Here is an 11256-nt window from a genome sequence, read left to right as displayed (position 1 = left end):
ATTTCACAAACAAGAAAAAATTTATTCATTTATTTATCACTTTTACCATTTTCCTCATTGCATTTTTAAATTTAAGATTAGTTTAAATAAAATCAATTAGTTTAAAATATTGCTTTATTTGTTTAATGGTATAGTGATATAGAAAATAATGTAAAATATAAAATATGTGAATTTGATTTTTAGAAACACAAAAAGACATCAAAACTTTCTACACCACATTGAAATTATTTTCCAAGTTCAAATATTTCACGGATGAAACGTATTTTATAGAATATAAACGTAAATTTGAATAAATGAAAAAAACTTTACTTACATTTTTGTTTTATACAGACAAATCTTAAATCTAAAAAAATAATAATTTTACTTATAATATTTTATTTAAATCGATTTATTTTGTATATAGTGCGGGTTGGTACTTAATATGATATTAAAGTTGAAAATGAGTTTCATTGTCAAAACACTATTTCTTGACTTGTCAAAGACCAAATATAAAATATTTTTTGTTGCTTATAGTCAAACTTCAAAATTAGAAGGAATACAATAATATTTTTTGACGGCTGTGGTCTCGCCGGTAACATTTGACTAATCTCTTTGATTTCGTGTATCACGTCATTTTCTAAAACTAGTTTCCTTATTTGTTTTTTTTGTTTTGGTAAACTTAGTTTCCTTATTTGTATAGTTTCAGAATTGCATGGTTAGACCTAATTATAGCTATCAATGGTCGTAAGTTTTTAAGTTTTTTCAGATTAGTTTAGATTTTTTATTTAAAAATTTAAAATGAATAATGGAAGAAAAAACTATCAAGTCCCTTTAAAAGATGAAATGTTAATGTAACATAGATTTTAGATTTTTATTCTTCTTAAATTGACAAAAGCAATCAAAACTAATATTTTTTAATCGTTTGATTATAAAATAAAAATTTTAAAAATCTAAAACCGTAAACAAATTTAAAATTTACTACAATTTAAAGCCTATATAGTTATACGAATTTCTTTCGTAATCTTATACGAACTAGTTTGCAAAAGTCATGTAATCAAGACGTGATCAGCATTCTAACCACATGATTAATTTTCCTAAAACACATGAGTGTAATTGTTAAGCGTGACACAATTTCGACCGACTGTGGCCTAGAATATCTAAACTTATATTTTCAGACCTTATTCATGCATTTCCTTTAGGCAGGAATAGTGAGGTTCAATTTGCAAACTTTATTTATGATAAAAATTTTAGCGGTCGAACAACTATTTAACAAATGTCACAATCTAAAAGATTTTTAACATATTTCACATTATCCTGAGTTACAGATTTGTCAAGTTCCACGTAAAGATTACGTTGAATATATATAGTAATATTAAACTCACAGGAAATATTACTATAAATAGGCATAGAGACGTCCATGGATTATCACTACTCTCATCACAAACCAAAGCATCAAACAAGAGAAGAATAGTGGGAAGAAGAAAGAAGAGAGACACTATGACTACCACTCCAGATTGGATCATGATTGGAGGAGATGGTCCTGAGAGTTACAACCAACAGTCTTCGTATCAGGTTTTAATACATATATTTTGCATTCCTTTGTTAGCTAGGTCCTGTATCCAGTATTCCTAACTCCTAAGATGTATGTATTTAACCGTCTCCTCTATATACAGAGAGCGTTGTTGGAAGCGGCAAAGGACAAGATGACCGAGGCGATCTCAGCCAACCTCAGCCTCGATTTGATATCGAATCGGTTCAGTGTAGCAGACTTTGGTTGTGCAAGTGGACCTAACACTTTTGTGGCAGTCCAGAATATAATAGATGCGGTAGAAGAAAAGTACCAAAGAGAAACCGCACAAAACCCGGTGGATAACATCGAGTTCCAAGTCTTGTTCAACGACTTTACCCTCAACGATTTCAACACTCTCTTCAAGACACTTCCTCCAGGGAGAAGATACTATAGCGCCGGAGTTCCTGGTTCCTTCTTCGACCGTGTTCTCCCGAAGGAGAGTTTCCACATTGGAGTCATGAGTTACGCCTTCCATTTCACCTCCAAGATTCCCAAAGGGATCATGGACCGTGACTCTCACTTATGGAACAAAGACATGCAGTGCACCGGGTTTAACCAAGCTGTCAAGAAAGCGTATCTTGACCAATACTCTATCGACACCAAGAAACTATTGGATGTTAGAGCTGAAGAGCTCGTGCCCGGGGGTTTGATGTTGCTTTTAGGTTCGTGTCTAAGAGACGGAGTTAAGATGTCCGAGACACCTAAAGGAACAGTAATGGATTTTATTGGAGAATCTCTTAGTGATCTTGCTAAACAGGTAGATAACATAATTTTATCTTCAAAGTATTACCTACAATTACATAAGTATTTAACTAACTTATCTTCTTTTTTTTTTCTTTTTTTTTGTTTAAAAAAGGGTGTGACCGAGCAAGAAAAGGTGGACACATTCAGAACCTCAATTTACTTTGCGGAACAAAGCGAGATCAGGCAAATCATTGAGGAGAATGGGAAGTTCACAATCGAGGCTTTTGAGGATATCATTCACTCTGAAAATGAGTTTCCGTTAGACCCCAAGATATTGGCCACCTCCTTCAAAGCCTTTTATGGAGCGTTCATTTCCGCACATTTTGGGACCGAGATCATGAGGAAAGCTTTTGACCTTGTCGAGGTCAAGGCGCGCGAACAGATGTCTCGTCTCCAGAATTGCAAACCTGGAATGCAGTACCTCATCGTGCTTCGCAAGAACTGATCTGTGATCCAAATACATTAATGTACTAAGGCGTTTTACTCCATTGTTGCTTCGATATCATGGTGCTTTGTCATCTTTTTCTTCTTGCTGTTTTGTCTTTGCGTCTTTGTATTCTCCCCTATCTTATAAATTAATAAAACTTCACTTTTTCGCTTATTATTATAAGATAGTCCTATAGCGTTGTTCCATATGTTTATTTTAATTTGGCCAATACAGAGTTTGAATTCGAGGTTTCACATTTTGATTTATGATTTCCTATCCTCTTTGCGTAAAATATTTTTTTTTTCCAATTTTGACTAGATATTTCGGCACATTTTTTGTGAAAAATCGAGGACATGTTATAAATGATTATATTGTTTTATTAATATTTATTATCGACCTATTAGTATAAACCATAAATCCTAATATTTTATCTCTATATATATTGTATTATCTACAATAGAATAATATATAAGAGAATAATTCCTCCAACCACTTGTTATAACACAATTATTAACACGCTCTAAACCTTAGCTAAACGAAAAAAAATAAAAGATAGCACCCTGTCAGCCGTGACCATGTGAACAAGCGTTGTTAAGACGTTGGAGCAGCCGTTGCCGTTCCAAACTTCCTTTTCTCTGACGTCAGCAGCTTCTCTATTTTGTGTCGCCAAGATGGATCCCTCTTATAGAGATAAGTTTATACTATCCATCATATTACTTAAATTTAATTGGTTCATTCTTGGTATCATTGTATAATCGTTCAATATGGTTTATAACATATTGACTTTGGCATATGTCGTGTCGCCCCAACGATTTATCATGGTGGACTTGTTTCATTACTTTTGTTATTTTATTAGTTGGTTCGATGAATTGTTGGTTTGGTAACACGTGTGTGTTGTTCATGTTTATTCGCTTGAGAATCTCGATATATTCAATTTATTTGGTCACTATTGCTTAAATATATGCTGATCTGATTTCATTACAGTATTTAAATTTTTCCTAAGTTCATGAACATGTATTTCGTTACATAATGTTTAATTTATGATCGATTGATGCTATTTTGTTTTACGGATAATGCTTTAATTATCTACTGGTTTTAGTTATTGTGAAGAGAGATCTGTTCATAATTTAATCATTCCATTATTATCAGCTGTGCTTTATTGTTGGTTCGGTTAATTCTCAAAAACCGAAAATATTTTATCAAGTGATCGAAAGCATTATTATTTTATAGTTTGATTGTTTAATTGAATCGTTGCTTATTGATGTCTCTAATGCCTAGTACTTTTATATTCTTGGTGATAGGAAATAATAACATGAGCTATGTTTCTACCCATGGTACTTAACCGACGCGTCTCCTTTTGCTAACGTCGTTGTCGTCCCAATTTTAAAAAAGAGCTCAGTTAAGAGGCCATATCTCTCATCAGAGAAGTGCGAAGGACCAAACGCAAAGATAAGTTTCACTTACTTGCTATATATATCTTAGATTTGATCGATAAACTCAAAAACTTCAGTAAAAGACCGAAACATGATAAGCCGGATCATTATTTCGTGGACTTGTATGTCAAACCAAATAACACCACGATAACTAGACCAATATATTTTTTTGGTAAAAAGTTTTAGATTTTATAATAAAATCTTTAGTAAAAAAAAAATGTTTGAAAAAATATACATATATATGTATATATAAATATGATGCTTAATATTTATTTAGTATTCATTTATATGATTGTTTATAATGTTTGTGATAAACTTTATTTGTTTAATAACAAATTTAGATCTAATTAAAATTAGATATAATATCATAATTAAATATTTTAAATCATGTCTCTAACCTTTTTTGGTGAATACATTGAAAATTTGGTAACTAATTACTAAATAATGATTATTGATCATATTTTCTTGGCACCATTTATATGGGGAGATTTAAGTCCAAATATATGACCATAAAAAATTCACTTATTCTTTAGAATAATCTAAAGAAATCTAAAGAAAGTAAATGACTAAAAGTCTATAAGAGAATATATACAAACAACTTAATTCCACTTATAACCAAGATTATAATAGAAAAATAATATCATTGTTGGAAAGAGAAATTATATTCTACTTGTCACAAAATATTGTTATCATGTAAGACACAATATATTGAAACATATTTTAAAAAAATATTATAATCTTATTTTTTGTGACTGTGTAAAAATATGAGATGTTGATGTAAATCACATCCTATTGGCTTGGTCTATTCATTGAACTGAATATGAATTTATGCAAAGAAAAAGGAAAATGTCACATCAATGATATGAAAGTTGCTATAAAAGTGGTTATAAATGTGGGTATGATATATATATATATATATATACTTGGTTTTCACCGTGGTACACTGCGAGACTAAATTATAAATTATTGTATTTAAAATGATAATTTTTCATTTATTTAGTTTTCAAATTCCAAATTAATTAACTTTTATCTAATTAATTTATAATTTTGTTTAGAATGTTTTTCTTCTTCTTATGCTTTATACAGTTTATAACCTAATTACATTACATTTATTTATTAGATAGAATATAAAATTTTAAAAAACTTAGTTTTGTTTTCTATAATTAAAGAGAGGTATATGCATATATGGTATGTTAGTGTATATTTTTATGTGTATACATTTTTTTTTGAATATTAAGAATGTGTTGTAGTTTGTGTAATATTTTGTAGTTTATATATTAAATAATTTATAAGTTAATTTTCAAACAATGACTACAAATCTATAGTATATGAAATAAACTAATAGTTTTAGTGTTGGTTCTATAGCCCAAACCCGTCGGATCAGGTTTCCAAAATTGTATATATAGATATATAAGATCGCGGTTATGTCGACTAATATCTCCACTATAAGTGAATAATAATAAGTACATGAGGTATTTATCTCATCTATATATATATGACGATAAAAGAAGTTAGTGTGAGACAATTTCCACTATTCTATTACAATAATAAGAAGTAGTAGAAAAAGTATTGAAAGCTCTTGAAGAGTATTGCCTATGGGAACATAATTTGATAATTATGTGTTATAATCTCCCAATTAGTCTCAAAGTTAAAAGGGTCTAAGTTATAATACATAACCCAATATGAGAATGTTATTAATTACAGAGTGGGATTCAAATAGATTGTAGTATTTAAGGTATCGATCCCACAGAGACATTACGAGACGAGTTTTATGAAGAAGAAATATGGCTAAGACAAAATAAAAGGGGGGGGGTTGTTGTGGGTTTTCGACGAACCAAAATAGAAAGCAAATAAGAAATACAGCAATGAAAATAGCAATAGATGAAGTGTTGGGTAATAGGGAATTCTCAGGGTATCATGGATCGAATCATACTAATAAACTAAACAAGGTATTTTTGATTATTAACGTTCAAGAACTCAAATTTGGACTAAGCAACTGGCCTATTACCATAGAACCTAATCTATTTCCGCAGGTAAATAGGAGCTAAACACACATAAATAATCCAAGTTTGATAAGTTCACAAACAAAACTCCATAACTCAACTTTCAGTTGGTTATGACGCTTTGCTCATCTAAATTACTTTAGGCGATTTAAATCTATCCTAAAAGCAGTAGCTAGGGCGTCAATCAAGCAGTAAGCAACAAATATTTATTTAGATGGTGAACAATAAACGAACAGACCCAAATCTAATCACCCTAGTCAACAATCCATGAATCTCCTTTTAAAAACCCTTAAACCCAACAAGAGAACTACTCAGACATACTCATGCAATTCAAAGTTATATGAATAAGATATTGCATAAAAGATTAAAAGTATAAGAAATTGGTTTAGAAATCTTCTCTGGAATACAAAGTAGATGATTATTCTTCCTTAAACAAGTAGAGAACACTAACGAAAGAATTTAGAAAGAGTAGAAAGAGAGATGGTGACTTCAAAGATGAACGACGATGGCTTCCAAGAAGAGCTGAGAGAGAACGAGCTTTGACGGCTGTGTAGGGGTCTCTGATCGTCTCTAGGGTGGCTGTTTGAGGCGTGGATGGATGTAAAATGAAGCACACACTGAAACCCTAGGTCTTTAAGAGTAATTATAGGGTTTTGTCTTGGATTAGGGTTTGTAAGGGTAGTAATGTTTTCTCTTCTTAAGTGCAGGACAAGGGGCGGCAAAAGAGGCTTCTGGACCGTGGAGGAGGCTTGAACTGGGCCGTGGTGATGGTCGCTGGTCAGGCCTTCAATAAAAGCCTATCGGCTGAATGGTTCTCTTCACGTCGGTTTATAACACTTATCGATAAATCGGACATATCTTCCGTATGAATGAATGGATTAATTTGATTCCCCTTCGAGGAGAAGGATGACTCTTGCAGATTTCCATAGACACCAAGCAATTCAAAATGTGAGCTCGGGAAGATCTTCAAAAGTGGCCCCTAATGTAAAGCTCTGAATCTGTCCTGTAACGTATTTTCCTTGTCTTTTGGTCCAATTTGCTATAAAACTTGTAAAACCTTCTTAAAACCTGAAATACTTGATAATAGACCTTTTATACCTGAAATCTCATCAAAATCTTCCTAAATTCATATGAAAACTATAGCTAAAATGGGTAAAATAATGATGTTATCAACTCCCCCAGACTTAGACTTTGCTTGTCTTCAAGCAAATAATCTGAATAAATCATGGAAAAGAGGTTTTGAAAATTACAGGAATTTACTTATCTTTGGGGATATTGTCTTTGCACTCTTCTTCGCCTTGACATTAGGAACTTACATTTGTAATCGTCCATGAGAATCATTAACGCTTCTTGATCCCAAAATTCTTCGGAGTTTCCGGAATCTCCACTGTCATCTCTTTACATAAATTAAAGCAATAATAAAAAGTGAAATCTTACCAAGGGAAAATCGATCAATGGCTTGTTGACTCTCTTCGAGCCAAGAGTTTCTTCGTATGATTCCTTTCCTCTCCCTTTTCTCACTTCCAAGGAATCTATTTTTCCCTAATTTTTCTAGTGTATCATTTTATTTTATTTTATAGATCCCTTGCTCTTTTTTTCTATTTTTATATATGTATATATACAATGGACATGCTTCCATGAAATCCAAAGTATGCATGGGTTTACACGACATCCCTTGGCTCACTTCTTTGCTACCTATATCCTTATTCTTTTCTTTTTATTATTTTTTCTTTTTCTCTTTTTTTTTTAGAGTTACGAAGGGAAGAGAAAGGCGAACATACTTTTGAAGAAGTGCAATGTCTTGTGTGGCTTGAATGTAGAGATCTAGTCCAATGTATACAAATTCCCTCGGCTTGATAATTAAGTCTGGTTTAGGTCCTATAAAAGTTAGAGACAACGTTAGATCATCTGAATATCCATCGAATAGGGACTTTGGGGATTGTTGAGTCGGCTCACAGTCTTTCCAAACTTTGGTTCTGTTCTCAAGCATAATTAAGAGTCATAAGAGTGTTAATCCAAATCAAATAAACCGTTAGAATAAGATCATAATCCCCTACTAGTTTTAACTCAATAAAAAAAAATGTGACTCGATAAAAACGTCAAAATTATTGATGTAAAAAGTGGAAAAATGTCTCAAGTCAACAAAATAGAAAGTAGCATTAGTATAGGATGGAACATCCTTCCCCCCAGACTTAAATCACATCGTCCTCGGTGGGAAAAAAGAAAGAGATGAGGATGAATAATCATAAGGAAAAGTGTAGGGTTTAAGAACAATGTCACCTTGATGGAATGATGTTGTGTCGACTCTAGACGTTTAATGGTTGCCCAAGAATTGTCTAAAGTTCGTCTATGGAATGAAAATGTGGTGACTAACCGTTTGTACTTCCTTTGGTTGCTTGACATCGAGTTTGAACTAGGCTAAGTTCATTCGAATTATGTTTGATATATCTCTACATGCATCCTCCTTGAAACAAAAACCTAAAACCATCAATAATAATGATAAAATAAAAATAACAAAAAACATACCTAAATGTAAGAATGGTGATGGTAGGTGGTGAGGATGGTGGTGGTTCAGATTAGTCTCGCGGTACACGGATGGACGGTCGCAGACAGTAAGCAGCTGTTACGGTCACAAACATTAGCAGCTAATGTTGGACGTGGTACATGGTACATAGGATATGGTATCAGCTATGGTATCGGCTATGGTTGGTATGGCTGGTGGGGGCTCTCGGCATCAGTCACTCAAGGATGGTGACGATCCGTCGCCTTCGGCATGCTTCAGTCACATTGGAGGTGGCCGGTCAGTAGGTGGTGCTTGCCACTAGTCATGGTGTGTTGCCAATCCATGGCACTTCTTTTTTTCTTTTAGCTTTTCAATTTCCTTTTTTTTTTTTTTTTTTTTTTATGAACCTGAAACTAAAATGCAAAAATATTAAAAGTAAAAGAAAATAAATCCTAAAAATAAAAACTTACTAGACATGGGTTGCCTCCCAAGAAGCGCGCTTGTTTAACGTCGTTGGCTTGACGTTGGTAGCCTATTAGGATTGAGGAGGATCGTCTTGGGTGATTGGATCTCCGAGTTCTTCTTCCACATCTGCGAGATATGGCTTGAGACGCTGTCCATTGACAATGAATTCACCTCCATCGCGGTTTTGAAGTACCACAGCACCATATGGTTTTACTTCTTTGATTTTGAATCGTCCATACCATCGCGATTTGAGTTTTCCGGGAAAAAGTTTCAAACGAGAGTTGAAGAGTAGAACCTGGTCATTTTGTGAAAAAATCTTTGGGATTACCTTCTGGTCATGGTAGAGCTTAGTCTTCTCCTTGTAGATCCTAGAATTCTCATAAGCATTAAAACGAATCTCTTCTAACTCATTCAACTGAATCAAGCGTCTCTCAGCTGCAGATTTAATGTCGTAGTTCAACTTCTTTACCGCCCATGCGACCTTATATTCACTCTATGCTGGAAGATGACATGATTTCTCATAGACGAGGTGAAATGGAGTGGTACCTATAGGAGTTTTGAATGCAGTCTTATACGCCCATATAAGTATCATCAAGTCTTACCGACCAATCTTTCCTCGTTTTTCCTACCGTTTTCTCTAAGATTCTTTTGATTTCTCTGTTGGAAACTTCCACTTGGCCACTGGTTTGAGGGTGGTAAGGCGTAGCAACCTTGTGTCTCACTCCATTTTTCTTCAAGAGGTTCTCAAATACTTTGTTGATGAAATGCGTACCTCCATCACTGATAACAACTAGTGGAACACCAAATCTTGGAAAGATAATCGACTTGACCATCTTTACTACTACCTTTGAATCATTTGTGGGGCTAGCAATAGCTTCTACCCAGTTAGACAACATAGTCAACAGCAACAAGGATATATTTGTTTCCATAGGACGAAGGAAAAGGACCCATGAAATCTATTCCCCAAACATCGAAAACTTCAACTTCTTGTGTGAAGTTTTGCGGCATCTCATTTCTTTTACTGATGTTCCCATGCCTTTTACCAGCATCACACTTAGATATAAATTCATGGGTGTCTTTAAACATTGTTGGCCACCAAAAACCAGCTTGTAATGCCTTAGTGACTGTTTTGAATTTGGCAAAGTGTCCACCATAATCTGATCCGTGACAAGCAAAGAGAATACCTGGAACGTCTTCTTCCGGAATGAAACTTCTAAACATCCCATCAGTACACTTCTTGTATAGGTATGTCTCATCCCAATAGTATCTTCTAGCCTCACGAAAAAACTTTTTCTTTTGGTAACCGAAGAATTGAGGAGGCTCGACCTCAGCTGCTAAGTAGTTTGCAATGTGTCTGAACCAAGGAAGGTCATATGAGATTGGTATTGGGGGTACCTTAGGCCGTGCATCAATGTGTAGGACCTCTCTAATCTTATTCTTAGTGCAGTCATGCATAGGCGAAGTCGAGATCTTGTCGCGTGAAAAATTTTCGTAGCCAGACTTCGTCGGTTTAAGAACTTCTTTCTTCGTCAGGCTCAGGGCTTCTTTTATAACGCCATGTGGCTTCTTCTTATCATCTCCAGTATCTAAATTCTCCTTTTTTCATCAGATTTGGTTGCACGATGAGAAAAATCTATAGGAATAGCATGGTAGAAGACTCTCTTCTTGATTTTAGAGAAAGAAACTCGTCTTCTCGGGTAATCGATTTTTTCCCCTACTGTTGCAAGGAATGCACTCCCAAAAATCAATGGCATATGAGATCCATATCTCATCTGTTAATGCAGCCTCCTACTTGCACCAAAAGATTTTGCAGAAAACCCCGTGTAGTTTCGTTGTACGCGTTTCCAAACTTCAGAGAAATCATCGAAGGCTTGATGTCACAAATTTCTAGCTCTCTTGCAATGGTCTCCGACATAACATTGCAATCAGATCCTGTGTCACAAAGAGAGTCAAGAAAATCCACACCTTTGATAGTGCAAGGAAAGAAAAACTTCACTGGATCGTCTATCTTATGAAGCTTTCTTTGTTGTGGTGGTTTATTAATTGGTTCGTCATCTTCTTGCCATGTTGGTGGATCAACTTTGCTGGGTAGGTTGGTGGTAGGTTCAGCTTCTTTCTTACCCTCAGGTGTT

The 11256-nt window shown here is 34.1% G+C and overlaps 2 protein-coding genes across 2 annotated transcripts; one reads left to right on the top strand and one right to left on the bottom strand.

The window, feature by feature from the left end:
- The first annotated feature begins 1409 nt into the window (after nucleotides 1-1409).
- LOC104750453 (paraxanthine methyltransferase 1) lies at nucleotides 1410-2894 on the top strand. The gene is made up of 3 exons (XM_010472244.3): nucleotides 1410-1551; nucleotides 1653-2306; nucleotides 2406-2894. Exons 1-3 carry the CDS (start codon nucleotides 1477-1479, stop codon nucleotides 2736-2738), a joined length of 1062 nt encoding a protein of 353 aa, XP_010470546.2. The 5' UTR covers nucleotides 1410-1476; the 3' UTR covers nucleotides 2739-2894.
- Nucleotides 2895-9194: 6300 nt separating this feature from the next.
- Nucleotides 9195-9957, bottom strand: LOC147925573 (uncharacterized). Its single transcript, XM_087492675.1, has 2 exons — nucleotides 9727-9957; nucleotides 9195-9617 (listed from the first exon to the last, which is right to left on the bottom strand). The coding sequence occupies exons 1-2, from the start codon at nucleotides 9955-9957 to the stop codon at nucleotides 9195-9197; spliced, it is 654 nt and encodes a 217-aa protein (XP_087348801.1).
- Between the last annotated feature and the right edge of the window lie 1299 nt (nucleotides 9958-11256).

The sequence above is a fragment of the Camelina sativa genome, chromosome 16 (assembly GCF_030686135.1).
Source record: "Camelina sativa cultivar CO46 ecotype springtype chromosome 16, ASM3068613v1".
NCBI classification, from domain to species: Eukaryota; Viridiplantae; Streptophyta; class Magnoliopsida; order Brassicales; family Brassicaceae; genus Camelina; species Camelina sativa.
Note: the sequence above shows the minus strand (reverse complement) of the source record. Positions and strands in the feature narration are given on the sequence as shown.